Source organism: Echeneis naucrates, chromosome 7 (assembly GCF_900963305.1).
Source record: "Echeneis naucrates chromosome 7, fEcheNa1.1, whole genome shotgun sequence".
NCBI classification, from domain to species: Eukaryota; Metazoa; Chordata; class Actinopteri; order Carangiformes; family Echeneidae; genus Echeneis; species Echeneis naucrates.
The window spans coordinates 18,723,944-18,745,375 of NC_042517.1; the positions used below are offsets into that span (position 1 = coordinate 18,723,944).

Consider the following 21,432-nt stretch of genomic DNA (forward strand, 5'->3'; position numbering starts at 1 on the left):
TTGTTCAACAATTTTGATCATAATTGACATGAAAAGTGCAAACCCTATGACATCTACTGTTGCACTTCGATTTTTAAGGCTGTCAAAATCAGTTTTGAATGATCAGACAGTATGAAACTATATGTCTGTATCAACCTGTTCTACTTTATCTAGGTAGTAGAAAATTTACTCAGCAATGCATCAACTGACTTGTTGATGATTTATTGATTAAGCCTTCATATCCTCCCTAAGCTGCTCGGGGCTTTTTGTGGCAAAACACATTTTAATCTATCTTGTGCTGAATAGCCAGTATTAGTGTTGTTTTGCCTGTCCTGTCTAGATCAGAGCAACTCTTACATAATGCCATTTTGATATCCTGGGATTAGGCTGAGGTCCTCTCCACAGACTGGCTGGTTGGCTGCTTCCATCATATCACCCCCCAGGGAAAATGACTAGGACTTTTATGGCAAAAAAAAAAAAACAAACAAAACACAAACAACAACAACTCTGTGATGATTTAGTGACGTGATGATCAATTTCTGGTTTATTTTAGTCTTTACAAACTAAACATGACCCTTTTAGTAGACCATAATCCTATTGGTAACTGACAGGGAGTGAGCAATGCAGATCATAATGCATAGCAGTTTGATTACAAGGTGCTGGACCCACCGGCAAAGGGACGTCTGGTCGGATGAGGTCATAAGTCAGGAGTTTTGATAAATGAATGTGCTGTGCACTGCAGTGGGACCAGCAGCACGTCCAGGTAGCAGGTAAATGCTGCCAAGCCAAGCTGCTAAAGAGGTGGAGTGCTGTTGCGTAAACACAGGACCTTACTGTGTACTCTGTAAACCCACCAGCCCTTGCCCTCTTGAGAAAAGCAAGCAATTAGTTTGAGCCTGTGAGCTCAGACACATGGAGTGTGATATGCACGTCTAGTGAACCTCACCAGATACACACTTAACAGTAGTACGTACAGTTTGCATATGGAGACAAAACACATATCCTCACATGAAAGTATGTCTGCACACACTGAAGGACTGACAGGAGGTATTCATCTGCAAACACACATCGTGCTGCAGGTTTCACTTTTGTCTCATGGCTGTTTTTGCTTGAACAGTGAGAGTAATGTAAACAGAGCTGAGCGCTCTCAGCCATCTGCCTAATGTCACTGTGGCTCATATCTGTCCTGCTCTCTGTCTGTCTCTCACACAGACCTCACTTGCTTGTACTCTTCTTTCTCTTGTCGTCCTCACATCGTCTTTTTCCTTCCTTGTCCTTACCACTTATTTCCTTCCTACTGTAAACATCTGTCATTCTTCTGTTTTATCTGTGTTGTCCATTATGCTGCCAGTTTCATTTTTACCCAACCCCTTGTTAGCTCTTTCTGTCCATTTTTATTCTATTTCTATTCTGTTCTATTCTTGTGTTTGTCTTACTCTGTGCATTATGTCACCTTGCTTCACCTTCATCCTCAATCTCTATTCAAATGTTTTTAATTGAAATGTATATTTTATATTCATTCATTCTCATCTGTTTACATGAAAAAAAGTTTCTTTGTCACCGCTGTTAAGATGGCAGAAAAACATTTATCATGGGCAATATTAAGGAGGACAAGTGGGCAAGGATACACAGAATTTTTACACTGTAGGCTCAATTTTCTGAAACAACAATTCTTATACATGTTTAGATAGCATGGTGATCTACAGCCAAAACATTTGATGTTGAATGAGTAATGGATCCTAAATTTTCCTTCACTTCTCACCCATAAACTTTAAAGTGTGTTGTTTTACAGCAACGTTGTAAAAAAAGATTGAAGAGATGTCTAGAAATGTTAAAAGAACACAAAATTATCTGAGAGATTTGAAGTACCAGAGTCCAATAACAACAAAGCCGTGTTACAAAAATAGCTGGTGGCAGCTTGACGTTTCACATGTAAATAAAAAGGGTAGACAATAAACAACAGCTTTCGGTGAACAGAGTAAGTCGAGCTCAAGTATCTCCCCATCTTTGCCACCTTAATTGTGCAGTCTTTTTTTTTTTTTTTTTTTTTTTTTGGCACTGTAACTTCCCGCTTCGTATGGCATTGTACATGATGTACAGGATTAAAAGATGACAATTTTTTTCTCATTGTGTGTGTATGTGTGTGTGTGTGTGTGTGTATGTTGAAAATGTGAACTGAAAGTACAGTGTGATAGTAGTATTAACATAACCCCTGACCTTTGTGTGATTCCATATCTACCCAGGAGATGTCAGTGTTGGGTTGAATCTTGATTCATACTCAAGTACTGGATTAAGCTGTAGATCATAAATTCTGTAAAAAACAGGCAGACAGATTCAAATAAGATTTTAGTAGAAATGAATTCAGGGACTCCTTTATAAAACCCTGTTTGAATTTAGGCTCAAACTAGCTGTTTCCTCCTCTTGCTCCTTCATACAGGATGTACCATCTTTGGTCCACTTTTGACCTTTGTTCGTGCTCTGGAGCCTCTGGAGTGAAGAGCGTCACATCCAGGCTGTAAACAAGAGCCCATCTCTTAAGGAAGTGGTCCTATATTTGGTCAACAGCAATTCCCACAATACAGTTGGGGATAGTTTTTGGACACTGGACACGTCTCTGCAGGCAACAGCAGATTAGCACAAGGGACAGCAGGTCCTACAAACAGGACTATTTCCTGTCAGAGGAAATGTTTGTGTATATATATATATATATATATATACCACACACACACACACACACACACACACACATGCACACATGCAGAAATATTGAGATATAGGATAAAATCAGACTTTGAACAGTGGACACATTGTAATAATTAATTGGATACATTACCTGGGGTTTGTCTATGTTGGAAGATGAAGATGAACTCTTTGCCTCCGGCGGGAGTAAGAAAGTAAGACATCTATAGAATAGTCAAATACGTCACTTCAATTCACTTCAAGTCTTCAAATGCTGCTTTATGTTGGAGGAGAAAGACAACTGTAGACATGTTTTGGGCCAGTGCTCACGTTATGAGAATGTATACCTGTATTCCTGACGCAATATGATAAAGTATAATAAAAAGGTACATCTTGATCTTGAGAGCGTTTTTTTTTTTATGTGAATTTTTAAGGCATACAAAGAATGTGACTGAAGTCTTATTTGTGAGGTCTTTGTGGAGCTAACCGTCCTCTTCAGCTCTCCATCAGTATCATATTTACTAGTTTTGGTCACAGGATTTTGAGGATTTGATGTAAATACTTGTGTAACTAAACCTCACCCATTCTGTTTCACACAGAAGAATGTCACAGTGCAGTTATGGTCGCTCAAATTTGTGTTTCACTGTGACTTTAATGCACGCAAAGTCGCTTAAGTGAGATAGAGAACAGAAATGTTTGACAGAAGCGTTAAACAGGGGAATAGAATTCATGCCACTAGTATCATAATTTTAACCCGAACAAAGAAGGCAGTAAAAGTTGGTGTTTTTATTTATTATCTAATGGTTTTCTGTTAAAGTTAAGTGCCTGAAAGGTACTGTCAGCCTATCTCTGTCTGCATTACTGTGACTCTCACTGCCAATGAAACAAGTCAACCAGCGGACAGTTTTTCCACAATTTAAGGTTAAACCTAGTGAATAAAACCACATCCAGGCTTGTTTCAGTGAAACAGCAAATGCAATGACACATCTGTTTTTTTGTGCTTTTGATTCATGACACAATTTTGGCTGGGAGGCAATAACAACCACAAACATGTCCTAGCAATACCTCCCTTGCACAGTGTGATGAGCGCATCGTCATAACAACTTACTTTAATGAGTTTCTGCCTCTGTTATCTCAGAATTTGCAGCATCCTCCTTCCGTCATCTCATCTCAAACTTGCCTCCACCTTTTTTGCTCAACTCTTCAGGTGAGCGCCAACATCCTGATCTTCCTCTGCACCAACATCATCGGCATCTGTACCCACTACCCTGCTGAGGTTTCTCAGAGGCAAGCCTTCCAGGAAACCAGAGGATACATCCAGGCCCGACTACACCTGCAGAGGGAGAATCAGCAACAGGTAGGTCCATGATATAAACATGAAAATTTGCACCAGAGACTGAGGAATAAAAAAAAAAAAAGGAGAGGCTACACAACAAAGATTGCGATAGACAGCAGCATGACATATGCATATACAGCCTGCAGTGAACCCCAGTGGTTACTGTCTATTTGATAGGAACCACACCTGTATTAAATTCAACCATATTTACTTGACTTTTATGTCAAGTCCTTTACTGTAAACCTACCCATCAGTGTGCAGTATGTAATATATATAGTAATATAGTAAGTAATATGCTGGACTTTTTGTGATGTTAATTTAGAAGCATCATATGTATGGCCGTATTGGGCAGCAGTATATTATACATATACATCCTGACCTTTAGCAATATTTTTGGCTGTTTGACAAAAAATCCCCAATCCAAAAGAAATACTAGCAGACACTCGAGACAAATTTTCATTAATCAGGGATTTATTTCCTTTGTGGCAGCAAAAAGATCCTCTGCAGATTGAATAAGGTTATCCGTAAGATAGGTGGATGCTGACTTCCCTGCTGAAGAAAGAAATCTATGAAAATGGGTCACAAATATCACCTCTCAATGCTAAGAACTATGTAGTTACGGTGTTTTCAGATTTAAACTACAGAGCGTGTGCTGGGATCTGGATTGAGAACAGAAACAGGAAAATTTAACTGGCTTTACATCAACAGTCTAAACCATGACAAAATAATTCTCGGTTGATCAAAAGAAGAACACAACCCCAGTATACACACTTCACAGACTTTTTATGGAAAATATTGTAAATGTTTCCTTTTTTGTGTGTTTTCCAGGAACGTCTGTTGCTGTCAGTGTTGCCGAGGCATGTTGCTATGGAGATGAAGGCTGACATCAATGCCAAGAAGGAAGATATGATGTTTCATAAGATCTATATCCAGAAACACGACAATGTCAGGTCAGTTGGGGCACTTGGCCCGATTGCTTTGCATCATGTTGTACCCATTAATTAACTGAATCTTTATTTCTATGTTACCGTCCTACAAAGCACGACACATAATTACGCATTAGGTCCAAAATCGGTTAAACCCGGCACCTGTTTTACTAATGTAAAAGAATATGAGGAAACGCTGAACTTTATTCCTTTATTAACTTGATACTCTTTCCAGTTACACCAATTTCCTATCTTATAATCAGCCCAAAAATTGCTAATATTTAGCTCTTAATAGCAAGAATAGTCCCAAGAATTGACAGTGAGAAAAAGTGGTATTAATCAAACTTTAAAATAAACACTATGAAACTATACAGGAAATCTTTTGTTCAGGCCCTTTATTTTACTTGTGTCTCTGGAAAGTAGATAGAAATATATTTCTAAATATAGTCTGCTATATTTGGTCAATATTAGATCAGTTTGAAATGATTGAAAACTAAAACTACAACTGCAAATTACAGGCAATGTTAATATTCACTAAATATGGAACAGATATTCAGTGTATGATGGTGAAAGGATGAAATCATTATTTTTTATTTTTTGTCTTTCCAAAACAGTCAGACAGATATTGATAACTATTTGATAACATAATTTCATGGTTTTTCCTTAAAAACAAAAAGAAGAGGGAATGACAACTAAGACCAACAACTCTTTATTTTGGAAAGAAACGTTTCTATGAAATTTGTGGAGAAATTAAAGAAATAAATTAGTGTGACATATCAATTTCAGTATAAATATTATATAACATAGATATGAAACAGAAACCTAAACACAGAAACATTTGATTTGATTCAAAGATACTGGCTGAAATGATTATATGTGTGGTAAAATTTCCAGATACACAACACAATACAATTAAAACAGCCTTTCTCATTGTATTGCCATTTGTTAAACCCAGTTTTGTCTCAGTTTCTCTGCTCCTCTAGTGACTGAACTCCATCTTTGGTGGGTCACAAATTTTAAGGGCTTGTATAAGATACCCTTGTAATATTTTGTTGTCAAGTGACAGCTGTTTATATCATACAAAAGGGATCAGCTTCATATTTGTGTTAAAGAAGTCTTAGTGATAGATCACAATATATAATTTTTTTCTTTTTGTGTTGTCTTTTATAACAATATGATATCATACCAGGACTCGCCGAGGAGTCACAGTTGAGTGCCATGTGGTTTTACTTACACATGCTCCAGTTTTTAAAATAACCTGAACCAAAAATAAAATTAATTGAAATCAAATGAAAATACATAGATTATATCTTACATAATTGGTTATAAGAATTTAATTTAATTCATATTTATAAATCATTTTCCAGACCACCTAAGCCAAAATCAGCAAGGTCTAATCTTATTAAAATGTTAAATATTATGGTGTATGTGTTTTTCACTTTAACTAATGTACAACTCCAGATTGTGCTTTTTAATCTATTACCTTTAGTGGATGTTGGGTTTGTTGGACCTCATCGCAAATATATAGATACACATGAAACTATATAATTTAACCTGCAATAGTGTGGGGATGCCAAAACCATAAATAGAGAAAATGGCAGGTTGCATCAGTTAATTACTGTCATTTATTGTATATAGTGTCATGCTTTTCACACCTAAAAATGAATAATGTACATATATAACCTCAAACCCTCAAGTCTGTACCCAAAACAAACATTTTCCTTAATTCCCCCTAAAACAAGAATCACACATTTATGCACACATGCGAATACACGCGCACGAACAAGTGTGCTCACTGAGTCCGAAGAGGGTAGAGTGGTTTGGCAGAGTGGAGGCTAATTAACATTAGTGAGGGAATACTTAATCACCACCAGCCAAGATAAGATAATCCCTAAAGATGGAGAGCTTCAGCACACATTCAATTACAGCACTGAGCAAACACACAGCACACAGTCCCTCTGTCTCAAACACACACCCACGCAAACGTACATATCATACTACCCAAGGTCTCCTTCAAAAATATTTAAGATCAAACTTCCTACCTCTCTCAAGGTCAGTAGGCCTGATAGTAATGTAACACAAACACAGATACTCAAGCACTGACAGTATTTGAAAAAATAAAACATTAAGACTGGATTTATTTCCAGATAATTTCAGGATCTGGATCACTCAGTTGTGTTAGACAAAGACGTTTACATAGTTCACAACTCTCTGTGCTAATTAAATTTAATTAATTAACTAAATTACTTTTTGAGATGATAATTACTTCTGAGCAGTATTAAAAACAAAAAATCCCACTTCTTGTATCTCTGGCTAAATGTAAATCATAGTGATGATTTTTTTTTTTTTTTTTTTATCACAAGGCATATTTGTTTTACCCCCTTTCTTTAGTAATCTTAATTCTCTCTGAAGAGGGTTATAGTCAGGAATTTGTAGGGCTATTGTTGTTTTTTTTTTTAAATCTGTTTTTCTTTGTCTTACCCTGTATTTTAACCTTTTGCTTTCATCCACAGTATTCTGTTTGCTGACATTGAGGGTTTCACCAGCCTGGCCTCTCAGTGCACAGCTCAGGAGCTTGTCATGACACTTAATGAACTCTTTGCCCGATTCGACAAACTGGCATCGGTGAATATGTCTTCTTTCTCACCTGTTTGTGTCCCACACATGTTGTGCCATGTTTTCTCGAAGGAGTAGTTTCACATTTCGGGAAATAGCTTTAGGGGTGGTGACAGCTACGTTAATGGTAAGGCGTCAGCATAAACTTTGCAGCAAGTTTTCATTGTTATAGTTAATTAGGAAATTCAATGTTCTAATCCTTTTCAATATAAGTGATAGGGGGAAAAATCCATCCATCCTTCCATCTTCTACTGCTTTTCCGTTTCCAGGTTGTGGGGAAAACATCCATTGCCCTTAAAAAAATGGATTCCAAAGATAATCATAAGGTCATATGAAGTTTCAGAAGTCTGAGTTAGGCATACATAGTCAAAAACATTTGTGTGTGTTACTGTTCCTACACCAGAGCACAGTGGGAAACACTGAAGAATTTAGTACTTAGACAAACACTGGAAGACATATTATGGCTCTAGTCCCTGATTACCAGTAATGTGTTGTTGATCTGTAATTCGGTCCCTTAACTGAGTGATATAAAAAGGGTATTTTCCTTACTTAAACAGAAACAAAAAACTTAACTTTTGATCTCTGTCACATTTTGGATGTTTGCCCTATTTGTATCAGCTATTAGCTATTATATCTTACCTTACTCTTTGTGTTGCTTGTTCTCTCTCACCTTTCTCAGGAGAACCACTGTCTACGTATTAAAATTTTGGGTGATTGTTATTATTGTGTGTCTGGGCTGCCTGAACCCCGGGCTGACCACGCCCATTGCTGTGTGGAGATGGGTGTGGACATGATAGAGGCCATCTCGTAAGTACAAACAATGTTTGCATATGTGTGCAATTTAGTGTGTTCACTGTATATTAGTCCTCCCAATGTAAACGAGACACTGATCCTCTGTGGTGTTGTGGATTTGTTTGTTTTTTGTTGACAGGTTGGTGCGTGAGGTGACAGGGGTCAACGTTAACATGCGTGTTGGCATTCACAGTGGGCGTGTGCACTGTGGCGTGCTAGGACTCAGGAAGTGGCAGTTTGATGTGTGGTCGAACGATGTCACACTGGCCAATCACATGGAAGCGGGAGGCAAAGCAGGGTGAGATAAGCACAACTTCACACTAATTTGCATGAGAGCTGCAACTGATGATTATATATATATAAAAAAAAAACATTAGTCCAATGGTTATTTTCTATTATAGCAAATCTGGAATTTGAGTCGCTGGGATATGACAATGTCCAACCTTTTTACTTTAAAAAGATTAAATAAACCCACCACTTCAATACATGCTATTTTTCTGTTGGACTGATGAATTCAGCCCTAAACTCCGCCCTATTAACTGTCATCATGGATAACAGTCTTATCAACAAGAATAATGGAGCTACTCATTACTGAGTGTTTTTTTGAGTCTTTAATTTCTGTTTTGAGGGTGTTTTAGGGGTTTTTTTGTGGTATGGTCTTAAACTTTTGATCAGCTGATGAACAGCCTATTTCAGTTAATTTTTTTTCTCTTGCTCCCATTTATTCTCTTTGCATTTTGAAGCTCTACTTAGAACCTTCTTAAGATCCAGAAGTGAAAAATGCTAATTCTCACAATTTCTTAACTGGTCTTAAGATTTTGATCAGGAGTGTATATTATCCCTGGTCTTTTTTGTCTCTGTAGGCGGATCCACATCACGAAGGCCACACTGCAGTATCTTAATGGAGACTATGAGGTGGAGCCAGGCTTCGGAGGTGAGAGGAATGCATATCTGAAGGAGAACAGCATTGAGACCTTCCTGGTTCTTGGCTGCAGCCAGAAACGGGTTAGTGCACAAAACACCCCCAGCTCAATACAAAGAAGTTTACAAATGTGAGAAAGTGAAAAATGCACTGAGGATAAAAGAAACCTATAAATGAGTCCAATACAACTCACAGATACAGTATGTCTACCCATGCCTTGAGTTAAGTGCTGATGAATTTGAAAGTTTTTCACTGCACCGTGGTATATTATAAGGAGGAAGTCTCTGAGTTGACACCTGCACCATGTGGAGTGAATGAGTGAGTGGGCAGCTGGTCTGATGACAGTCTAATACTGGGGAATGACTATAACTTAAAGAATGACCAAAGAATTGTCTTTAGTGATTTCTATCATCCTTCATTGTTGGTCAAGCCTTCATATTCTTCCGTCTGAGCAGAAGGAGGAGAAGGCGATGATGGCAAAGATGCAGCGGACAAGAGCCAATTCTAATGAGGGGCTGATGCCACGCTGGGTCCCTGACAGGACCTTCTCCAGGACCAAAGACTCTAAAGTCTTTAGACAAATGGTGAGACTCTTATCAACGCACATGTTGAGCAAGCCAAACTGCAGGCTTCCTGTAAGGTACTCAATCTTTGTCTGTTTCCATTTTTTTCAGGGGATTGATGAGACGTCCAGTAAAGACAAGTGAGTACAATTCTTAGTGCTCACACACAAAAACAGTTCTTTTCACTGAATCTCCTGGCTGTTCTATGTCTTCTCTGTTTGCAGCCGTGGTGTTCAGGAGGCCATGAACCCAGAGGATGAGGTGGATGAATTTCTTGGGCGCGCCATTGATGCTCGCAGCATTGACCAGCTAAGGAAAGACCACGTTAAGAAGTTCCTACTCACCTTCCAGACCTCTAGCCTGGAGAAAAAGGTCCAAACTAAGACCTCCTGTTCTTCTTCATCTTCAGTATAATCCCTGCCTTCATGATGGAATGGCTGCTGCCATTTGCCAATTTCTGACTCCTATTTTCTTGTTTTTCTTTCCTCAGTATTCAAAGAAAGTGGACGATCGCTTTGGAGGCTATGTTGCTTGCACTCTACTAGTATTCTGCTTCATATCCTTCATACAGATTGTCATCTTTCCACAGTGAGTACCATGTATCTTCATGAAAAAATCTTAAATAGTACATAGTTTCTAATGGGTTGTTTGACACTAAAAACATGTAACTACTTTTAACACGTTCAAAGCAGGTTGGTCTGCTTAGCTTTCACACCAAAAGTTGTCACTTGTTTGGATTTAATCAGTTTGACTGACAGCTTTTACACCTTTCCACAGCCCAAATGAATCAAATCAAGCACAGAAACACACCAGAAACACCCACCAGGTTGCAAATGCAAGAAACATTTGGTCATAACCACATTTCTGCATTCATTCCTGCAGTACTCCAGTCATGTTGGGAATCTACATCTCTATTTTCTTCATACTCGCCAACATCCTTTTTATCTGTGCCATATATTCCTGCATCAAGGTAATAGAACCTTTCAAGACATATAAATAAAATATTTGCTTCTATATCTGTGAATTCACTGTACATTTATCCACTAATTTATCTTGTTTATCTTTGCTGTACTTCCACTTATAGCTCTTTCCAGCTGCAATGCAGACTGTTTCAAAGAAGATTGTCCAGTCTCGCACCAACAGCACCCTGGTTGGAGTATTTACCATTATCCTTGTCTTCATATCTGCCTTTGTTAATATGGTAAAGTCAAAGCAACTGCTACCAAACACATAGACACATGGATATGAGGTCATTATCTACATTTAGCCATCTAAATTTTAACTTGAGAAACAATCTGCAGCCACATTAGAAAATCACAGCATTATCTGAAAGTGGTTAATCTCAGCCAACATCTGATGAGGAGTGGTAAACCTAACCCTAACCCAAAAAATTATACGAAAACACTCCGGAGGCAGCAAAATGTCTCCTTAGGGGGACAATAAACATTGTGTTAGTGTGGAAGGGCTACTGAAACAGGGAAAAAGGTGTTTATAATTCGATTTACTCATCATGAATGCAAATAAAGTCACCTTATCCATACAGTACATCAGTCATACATCTTGGAAACAATTCCAAATTACACATGTGTTTGTTTCACTGCAGTTTGCTTGTGACACTACAAGCTTGGCGGCGTGCGTTGCAGAGAAGCTGAACACCTCTGCAGCCCTGGTGACGCCCTGTCTGATCCGCAGCTTGAATGTGTCTATTGAGGGGGGTCTAGAGACCTGTCCGAGTCAAGGCCCCTCCTGCCCCTTTCCAGAGGTAAGCTCATTGTTTGCCAAAACATCAATGTCAGTGTCCCCTGTGCAGCAGGTTAAAGCACTTTCTGAATAAAATGTCACTTTTTCATTTGTGTTTTTATTTTTATTTTTTTTTCTGAGATCGGTTGTTGATGATACCTCTTTGTGATGCTACTGTCTCCTCCATGTGGCAGTATTTCAGCTACAGTGTGCTACTGACGCTGCTGGCCTGCTCAGTGTTCCTGCAGATCAGCAGTATAGGGAAGCTGGCCCTCATGCTGCTCATCCAGCTCACCTTCCTGCTGCTGGTGGAGTGGCCACAAGTAGCACTATTTGACAACGCAGACCTCTTTGTCACCTCCAATGCCATGTAAGTGCCACAAGCTGGAGACTTATGAGGAGAGCAGCTGGCCAGTCTATCTGTCATAATTGTGGGTGTTCAACAAAGCTTTTGTATTTTCTTAGTAAATGTATGTAGATGGACTTGGATTAAACATGAATATTTTTTATTTTAATTTTCCATAGCTCATTGCTTATTATTGGTATCAGTGTCTGGTATCAGCCCAGGGTTGTTTTATATATATGTATGAATTATACTGTATATTTTGTATTAATTCATATGCTGTTTTACTTTAATTTGTTTTCTATTTGTTTTAATTTTAACTTTCCTCTTTCCAGTGATTTAAATGAAACTAGTGCCCAATGGTAAGCTCTTAAATTTGTTTTTAAATTCAAAGGAAGCAAAAATTAAATAATATTTAAATAATATTTTCTTAAATTTTTTTACTTTCAGGTCCAGTTTCAATGAAACTACAAACCAGTGGTAAGACAATATTCTGACCCTAACCCTACAAAGTGAACTTACATTGATAACATTTTGAGCAACTTTCAATTGTACCACTTAAATGGCAAATAATGATGATAACTTTGAGAGAGCCAGTTTTCATTGATTCATTTTGATAATATAAAATAAGATAGGATTGTATTGATCCTTGTGCCATCCAGAAATCTGAAGTGGTGAAACCTTGCCTCATCTTTGGGTTTGGGTTAGCATTGTCGAATAGCCATGCCTCGCACCACTCAGAACAGCCAGCCGAGGGAGCAAATAAACGTAAACTTAATTTGGATTCAACTGGCCCCGAAAAGGGCAGGAGATGTCCGGCGAGAGCGGCCGCGTTGAGGTCCTTCGTCGTGCCCTCCAAAACTAGATTGGTCCCAGGCTGAAGTGGCTGTCGGTCAGGCTCGTCTCTCGTCAGTGTTGTCTTTCGTGGTTACTAAGTTAATGTCCGAATTATGCTTCTCTTTTCTGATGAAAACAGACTGGCGCCGCGCGCAGCATAAGCGGTCCTGGTTACCACGGCAACTCGAGACGCTGGAGGCTGAGTGCCGTGCAGCCAAACTTGTTCCGGTCTCCAGCAGTTGGAACTTAGCCCCTGTAGCTTAGCGACTAAGTTCTGATTCCTGAGTTTCTTTGTTGTTGTTGTTATTGCTTTGTCAGGTCTCCTGGGGAAGCTCTCCTCTTTAGAACTTCACCAATTCAAGACTCCATAAAATGTCATTTTGACTCATTTTATTTGGGGGCCAACCCAAACAAATGAACCAAAAAAAAAAAGAAAATTTTCAGGCATATCTTGATTGGCTGTGGAAAAACAGAATTGCATGACTACGATCTGTGTATGAAGTTTCTTTTTCTTTTTACAGAACAGTTAAAGGCAACAACCGAGCACATAGATTACGGTGCTCAGGCAATATGCCATCGGTTCCCATGGTTCGTCATTCAGGCGGCGCTGTTGTTACATAATGGGAAAAGTTCATTGTCCGGTGTAAATTCTATCTCAGCCAAACTATCGTAGAAAAATGCTTCGAACAGCTGTGGAATCCTCTTCTCGCTGGGGAATCATTTCGGCATGTTTGCAGTCTCTCATTTGATCGGAATATCCTATTTCTTATTATATCAACCCTGATGTCCTTGTGGGTATGGATGCATTCCAGAGCGGCTATTTACATTCGTTGCCTGATTATGTTACCGGGCCAACACGAGTGGAGGGTCAGAGAAGGGGTACCTCTCTGCGGGGTTAGGCAGGTTTATGCAGATTTTTGGCACGGACTGCAATTTATTTATTATTATTGCCAGGTTCAGATAAAGGTCCAGGATGGCACTTTGCAGAGATCTGGGAAATATCTGTTGGAGGTAACAGTCTCTTTGAAACCTGAGGAGTGTTGGAGATTGAAATCCCCCCCCCCTTTCCGGACCTCACAACATAATGTATCACTAATTATAATACAACATGCATTGTTTTGAAATGGGCCCACTTTCATAATGAGCATATTTTCTTGTGCAAATGTCTATGTATAATTTGAAATGCCTGTTCTTCACCTGAGTATTTCTACACTCGCTACACTACAATTACTTACTTAATTATTAAAGTCAAAGGTCTAAGTACTTCTTATAGTTCACAGAATCTGCCTTTTGTTAGTCTGATCATGAATCTGTCTCAATACAGCCCCTTTGTTGTGACCAAAGTGTCCCTGAGGGTCATGACTCCAGTAATCCTCACAGTTTTCGTCCTGGCACTGTACCTGCACGCCCAGCAAGTTGAATCTACTGCACGCCTTGACTTCCTTTGGAAATTACAGGTGTGTACAGTGCAACACCAAAAATAATGTATAATCAAACCACTTTACTTTTAAATAAAACTCTTCATACTGCAAGGAAGGTTTATATACTTAATAATAAAAAAAACTTCCTGCTCCCAGGCTACAGAGGAGAAAGAGGAGATGGAGGAACTGCAAGCTTACAATCGTCGCCTCCTCCATAATATTCTGCCTAAAGACGTAGCTGCTCACTTCTTGGCACGTGAGCGGCGTAATGACGAGCTGTACTACCAGTCCTGTGAGTGTGTGGCTGTCATGTTCGCCTCCATCAGCAATTTCTCTGAGTTCTATGTAGAGTTGGAGGCCAACAACGAGGGAGTGGAGTGTCTCCGGCTGCTCAACGAGATCATTGCTGACTTTGATGAGGTAAAGCTTGATGAGTTGAATAATTTATCTTATTTAATCTTTCCTCTCCGTATGTTATCACTCGTAAATTACAACCAATGTAATAACGAGCTGTCTTCTCCTTTTTTCACGGCTCAGATCATCAGTGAAGAGAAATATAGGCAGCTCGAAAAGATCAAGACCATCGGTTCCACTTACATGGCAGCCTCTGGTCTCAATGACTCTACCTATGACAAAGAGGGCCGTACCCACATTACTGCACTGGCTGACTATGCCATGAGACTGAGGGAGCAGATGAAATACATCAACGAGCATTCATTCAACAACTTCCAGATGAAGATAGGTAGGGGAAAATGGCTGCTTAAAAGTATTAACAGTGGTATGTAGTATGATGGCAGCTTTTGTTGATGCAGTGTGATGTTTTTGTCTTTTGACTTTGATTCCCAGGTCTGAATATTGGGCCTGTAGTAGCGGGAGTTATTGGGGCACGAAAGCCTCAATATGATATCTGGGGAAACACTGTCAATGTGGCCAGCCGTATGGACAGCACGGGCATTCCTGACCGTATACAGGTAAGGTTTTATCCAAATACTACTACTATTACAAATCAAGTTCCAACAAGTTTTTTTTTTAAGCGCCATAGAATGGGATTTGTTAATTTCAGTATTTTAATGAGATTTCAACTCAATAAAAAATGTAGAAAATTTGTTGCATTCATTGGGCAGATCTGTCCAATCAAATCCAAATTAATATGACAGCATTCTCATAAACCTTTGCTGTGTTAATAACGTTCAGCCAAACAACCTGGTCAAAAGAGGTAGAATTTGTGGTTGAAAATGTGCTGTGTCCTGTGAATTATTTTAATTAGGTTATAAAGGGCAGCATGGCAGTGTGTAGTATTGGTTAGTGCTGACGCCCCACAAGAAGAAGTTCCCGGCCTGGGTCCTTTCTGTGCGGAGTATGCATGTTCTCATTGTGTCTGTATGGGTTTCCTCCAGATACTCTGGTTTCCTCCCATCATCCAAAGACATGCATGTCTAGGTTATTTGGTCACTCTAAATTGCCCATAGGTGTGAATGCGAGTGTGAGTGGGTGTTCGTCTCTGTTCGTCTTTGTGTGTTGGCCCTCTGCCTGTGTACCCCTGCCCTTTGCCCAATGTGAGCTGGGATTGGCTCCAGCAGCCCCGAGACCTGGAAACAGAAAAACCGGTAGAAAGTGGATGGATGGATGGATGGATTAGGTTATAAAGACAGCATTGATATTATTATCTTAATAAGGTCACAGGGTGAGCATTTTAGTAGACAACTACCAAATTATACTAACAGACTATACACAGGACATTATCTCTGTACATTTACAGTTGAGTTCCTTTCCACATGGTGGATTTAAACCTAGTTTTCCCACTGTAGTTCGATTTTAGTCTTGATGTGCTGAATGCTCCACTATGTTTATCAGATAATCACTGGCTTTATTTGTCTGCTTTGGGAGCTGAACAGGTAGTTTACCGATACTTTTTTCAGCTTCTTCATTGAGCACAGCTTTTTGCTGTTGCTAAAATGCAGTGATGTAGGTTGTGAGAGTGCATTAAAATAGTAAAGTTAAGAACTATGAGAGCAGAACAAGCTGAAAGAAGCTTAAAGGCTAGAGCTGTGGGAAAGTGTGCTGTGTTATAAATGTCTGGGTTCATCACTGTGAATCACCCAGCCTGTGTCTCAGCCTGTGGTGAGGCATCCACGTTAACATCCTCCAGTGCATAATACTAGAAGCCTCTTGAAGCCTCTGTGCAACATAAACAGCGGCCCGGCATGAGATTCAAAAACTGTAGAAGGGAAGATCTCTGCACTGCACCTATGACAGCACCTGCCCACATTATGTGTCTTAGGATCATATTTCGACTAAAATTATAAAGTAAGATGAGATACAATTGGCTTTAATTAGACCAGCTTGAATATTTTTTACCCTGGAATAAAGGTCACTTAAGCGTATTAGCGTACTAGCGTACGGAAACTGTGGCCTCATAATAACAGAAATCTTCGTACAAGATGAGGAAAGTGAACTTATTACATGTTTTGTGAAATTTCTAATGTATCCAGCTTTCAGTGGGTCTGTCTTCCCTTGTTCTGCACACAGGTGACCACAGACCTCTACCAGGTGCTTGCAAACAAAGGGTACATGCTGGAGTGTCGTGGGGTAGTTAAGGTCAAAGGTAAAGGGGAAATGACAACCTACTTCCTGAATGATGGACCGCCCAACAGTTAGCAGCCGTGGAAGCAGAGGATGCTGGGATAAACCCCACGGCAAGGACACAGCACCACTGAGTGAGGACTCACAGTGTGAGCGAATGGCTTAAAACTAGAGACGCCATCGCTTGATTCCCAAGCAAGGAGGAAAAAAAAATACTTACAAGACTTAGAAAGGAAAGTGTTCTTGGATGAGAGGAAAATGTTCTCGTTTGACAGCCATTTTGGCTCGCGTACATGTTGAAGGACAAGTGTTTTTCTCATGTCTAGCCTCTCTCTCAGGCTTCTTGAAAGATGCAAAGTCTGTTTATTTAAAACAACGCCTTTTAGCCTGTGTCAAAAGAAGAATAACGCTGTACATAAGGCTACTTTTTATTTTACTTTGTGATTTTGTTTTGGGGGTTCTTTTCTGATTTTTTTTTTTCTCACATGAATTATGAACAGGTACTCACGTTTTGTTTCTGGATTAATTATTTATTTCAAACTCGATGGTTTGTGCAAAAGGTCCTTTATGATAAAGTGTGAACACATGCGTGCACAAATATCCAGTTTATTACACGTTTATAAGTGTGTATGTACATGCATATTTGTGTGCGTATGAATATATGTATAAACTGAGAAGGAATATATTGACCAAAGACTAAAGTATTTACTAAAAGCAAGGCAAGACATGTTTGATATGTTTTCGGTCAGCCATGACCACCGCCTCTGTTTTTTAGGCAGCAGGCCCTTTTGTCTTTCTGCCTGTCTGCTGAGAGCTAAGGCTGTGTCATTATTTTCATAAAATACTTACAAATAATTTATTTTGTCTGTCATTCAGTCAGCAAAGAGCTGATTGCATTAACTCTAAATTATGATATTGCCCTCGACCTCGAGACAAAACTACTAAAGATGTTATTGGAAGGTGATAAATAAAATCTATATTTTTATCTCTGTTCTCTGGGGAGTAAAAGTCACTCTGGATAGGATTGGGATCCTCTTCATCATCATTTCATGCCATACTGGTTCCTCAGAGCTTGAGCAGCCAGAGTACACCAGGTTTCAGCTGTAACAGTATGCTGTCACCCCATTGAGAAGTATTTTTTGGTCCAAAAGGGAATAAAGGAACTTAGATCAGACGGTGTCCCAGAGCCATCGGGGGTGGGGGGATTTCAACACAGTGGTACCACACAGACTGATTCTTCTATGAAGAAGAAATACATGAAGGAAAAATATATATATTGATTTTGACTGAATACTGTGCTTTGTAATCCTGAAGGGGCATAACTATTTTCACTGTGAGGTTTTTATGATACAACAAAATGCTTTCTTGCCAAACATAACTGCTTTGAAGCATGTCTGATTGTGGTATCTTGTTTTCATTTTTGTTTGTTTTAATGTAGGGTATTTTGTATCACTTCTGTATCCATCATTTGTATATTCTTAATGTTGTTATTATGATTATGATATTATGATTAATTATTATGCTTATTATGATGATTTCATTTCAATGATAAGGATCAAAGACCAGCACGCTTTCTTGTAAAATGCCAGTTTGAAAGCTCAAGCTCACTGGTACCAACTGATCAACTGCAGCCAATGAATTCTGCTGTTCAGTCCTAATGTACAATTCAGTATTTCAACTGGCGTTCGGTATGATCATGTATAGTAAGTAATAACCATTAGCTGCCTTTGCAGCAGAACCCGTGTGGTGTATGCTGACATGAGCATAGCAGTAAACACACACATATACAGATGATTCACTTAGCTTTTTTATTTATTTTTTATTTTTTTATGCCACTACTGCAGTATTGTAAATCTCAGTCAGGCTTTAAGGTGACCTCTCCCTTCCGCACATTAAACTTCTAAGTAGTAACAAGTGACATCTCTGGTATAACACTATATGATGAGGACAAACAGAATTGGTAGGCCTATAAAACATATTTCTTTTATTATTCTACCCTGACTCAGTCTTTCAGCAAAAAGTGAAAATGCTAATAGCTGAATTTGATTGCCTTAAGTTAATATGAAACAAATCTTAGAGTAACACTGATCAGGAACTGTGCCTGCTTGCCCTGTCTGGACTGCTGACATTTGGATGAAGAGTAAAGGATAAGGGCTTTTTGAAAATAATTTTCACTAAACAGTCTCATTATTGCAATGACGTTGGTTTTTCCAGCTTTGGCTTTTGTAGTTGTGAGAATCAGCCCTGACTTAGCTCTTCTGCCACACTCAACAATGGCAACAACAGTTGATCACGTTTGTACCAAAGCCAGCTCGCGCAGCCTTGTGCTATTGGTCCCTCCTGTGCAATGATGTTTGACCTCAGGCATAGCGGGTGCACCAGAGGACAGTAATGTAAGGGAGATCGCCAACTATCACGTGAACTGTGACCAATGAAGAGTGATTCATATAAGCAAAGAGTTTATAGAATGGACATGAGTTTATAAAAATGTGCATTGTATGTATTCTATTTCTATTGGCTGTCCATAGACTTGTGTTGATTGTTAACTCTTGGGATGTTTTTAGGGGAACAGCAGGGGGAGGAAGATTGCCCCCATACTACTGAAACAGTGTTTTGCTCAGGCCTGATGAATCTTTCCGTATTTGTTTTTGTTTTTATTTGTATTTTTCCTGACTTGGAGGACTTGAGAGGGGAGTGTTGAAGGACAAGAAGAGTTGAGGACTATGACAAAGAGAAAAATAACATTTCCCCTTGAAGAAAAAAAAAATAAATAAAAAAAATCAATGGCTTTTTTTGTCTCGTAATATGTTTTGCAAAACTTGTTAAATGGACAGTAGATATCTAATACCTTCGATATTAGACCTACCACACATTCCACAAGTACTTCACTTTTTTCATGAAAGCTGAATAATATTTTTAGGTAGCTGACGAAATGTTTGAAATCAGTCACTGGCAATTTCTGCTGATATTAACAGGCTGGTGAAGAATATGTCATGGATTCATATGAGGGCACATCATCATCCCTGAGGCAAAGCCAATTCCATAACATTTGTCAGAGCGGAGCTGCGGGGCCAGCTGTCCTGCAGATCAAGAGGTGCCACTTGGCACCATCTATTGGAGAATTACGGTAAGCAGTAGTTTATAGAAATAACACACCTGTGGCACCTGAATATGGCGGACCTTCGATTCTCAGTTGCTTTCAGGCAGATAAGACTGTTTGTAGATCCCTTGAGCGTCAACTTGTAAACTACAAGTTTAACCCACTAACAACAAAGATTCCTGTTGGATGTAAAGCGTAACTTCTCTGCTTTCAGAAACCGCTGGATTTTCTCTGATGCTAATGGTGCTAATCTGCAAACTGCATAAAAACTTGATCTGAAATATAAGTCTCCTCAAAGCCACAAGTCTGATTTCTGCGTCAACAGCTATTACCGTGATTTAAGAACTGTTTTGGAGGGACACTTAATGGTGCTAATGCTAATGAGTCTGCGGCTCCAGTCTTACTGTTAAGAGTGACGCTCCTCCGTCGTTCACCGTCGTCTCTTCGCCGGCTGCGGTTTGATAACCCGGCAGTGTTCAACCGAAGAAGGCCAATGGGGGGCACAGTGAAGCGTGAGTCTACAGAGTCAGTATAAATGGAAACAAAACTCAAACGTCACTATAAAATCCCACCTCTTTAAAAAAACAAAATAAAACAGTAGATCTATGGCAGGGCGCTGCTTTCACACGTTTCCAGTTCGTCATTTGGTGTTTTTATTTTATTCCTGTTTTAAATGTTTCTTCTCTTTTGGTGATGTTTCCATTTTATGGCACCTACAACACACACACACACAGCTCAAATATAAATAATGAAAAGAATACCTTCCATGCTCTGCCTCAAACCTGAGCTGTAAATATCATTATATTTTCAATTATAAGTCTATTTAGAACTGCATGCTAGTAAAGGCTTTACAGATAACTAACATTTTACGGTCATTCTACAGAAACATCAATTTTTCTGGCCTTTAGAGAAATATTATTCTTGAAAAAATTGTTTGTTACTTTTTTTTTTAGTATTTTACAAAAAGAAAAACACATTATTTGAACTATCACATCATTTGGAGCCATCAACTTGGTAATATTCGCTTTTTAATCAATTATTTATAACCCCAACCACCACAAAAGTGCTCTTACCCAGTCATTTATGGAGGGAAAGTGCTGTATTTTGAGTTTAAAAATATGTTTTTCTGCCATTCAAAATGCAAAAATGTATAAATAACTATCAACTATATGATATAAGTGACATATTAAAAGAAATAGCAAATAAATATTATAAAATATATTTAAAAAGTATTCATCCCCTGCAGTCATGTCACTGGTGTTACCATGCGACAAAAGTTTTTTATTTTGGAAAAAGAAATCACACTGATGACATCATTTGACTTCCTTTGACCTCTTTCTTGGAGATGTATGACGAAGGGCCATGGTAAGAATATTGTCTCTTTTCAGTTGTCAAAAATATTAACATTTATCTCATGATTTCATATGAAGCTTTTAGTTGACGTCACTGGTGTAACCTATTTTATTGGCAGGGAATTGCAAACAAATTGAATACAAATTACATAATTTAGTGAATAGATCATGATTGACAACATGTGGTTTCATGCTCTGTAGCAGCCATTTTGTAAAATGCATTTTTCATGAAGACTGTCACTG

The 21,432-nt window shown here is 38.8% G+C and overlaps 1 protein-coding gene across 2 annotated transcripts in view; it reads left to right on the top strand.

The window, feature by feature from the left end:
* The window catches only part of LOC115046212 (adenylate cyclase type 6-like), a 36,642-nt gene extending 17,154 nt beyond the window's left edge, over window positions 1-19,488 (top strand). For both annotated transcript variants that reach the window (XM_029506442.1, XM_029506443.1), the window contains 21 exons: window positions 3,866-4,015; window positions 4,823-4,944; window positions 7,434-7,545; window positions 8,216-8,343; window positions 8,468-8,626; window positions 9,192-9,333; window positions 9,706-9,834; window positions 9,925-9,953; window positions 10,038-10,185; window positions 10,304-10,401; window positions 10,696-10,783; window positions 10,898-11,014; window positions 11,417-11,575; window positions 11,748-11,923; window positions 12,232-12,258; window positions 12,347-12,376; window positions 14,058-14,190; window positions 14,311-14,574; window positions 14,692-14,896; window positions 15,001-15,125; window positions 16,684-19,488. In XM_029506442.1, the coding sequence (XP_029362302.1) occupies window positions 3,866-4,015; window positions 4,823-4,944; window positions 7,434-7,545; window positions 8,216-8,343; window positions 8,468-8,626; window positions 9,192-9,333; window positions 9,706-9,834; window positions 9,925-9,953; window positions 10,038-10,185; window positions 10,304-10,401; window positions 10,696-10,783; window positions 10,898-11,014; window positions 11,417-11,575; window positions 11,748-11,923; window positions 12,232-12,258; window positions 12,347-12,376; window positions 14,058-14,190; window positions 14,311-14,574; window positions 14,692-14,896; window positions 15,001-15,125; window positions 16,684-16,812 (2,670 nt within the window). In that variant the 3' untranslated portion in view covers window positions 16,813-19,488. The remainder of the gene's footprint in view (window positions 1-3,865; window positions 4,016-4,822; window positions 4,945-7,433; window positions 7,546-8,215; window positions 8,344-8,467; window positions 8,627-9,191; window positions 9,334-9,705; window positions 9,835-9,924; window positions 9,954-10,037; window positions 10,186-10,303; window positions 10,402-10,695; window positions 10,784-10,897; window positions 11,015-11,416; window positions 11,576-11,747; window positions 11,924-12,231; window positions 12,259-12,346; window positions 12,377-14,057; window positions 14,191-14,310; window positions 14,575-14,691; window positions 14,897-15,000; window positions 15,126-16,683) is intronic.
* The last annotated feature ends 1,944 nt before the right edge of the window (window positions 19,489-21,432 follow it).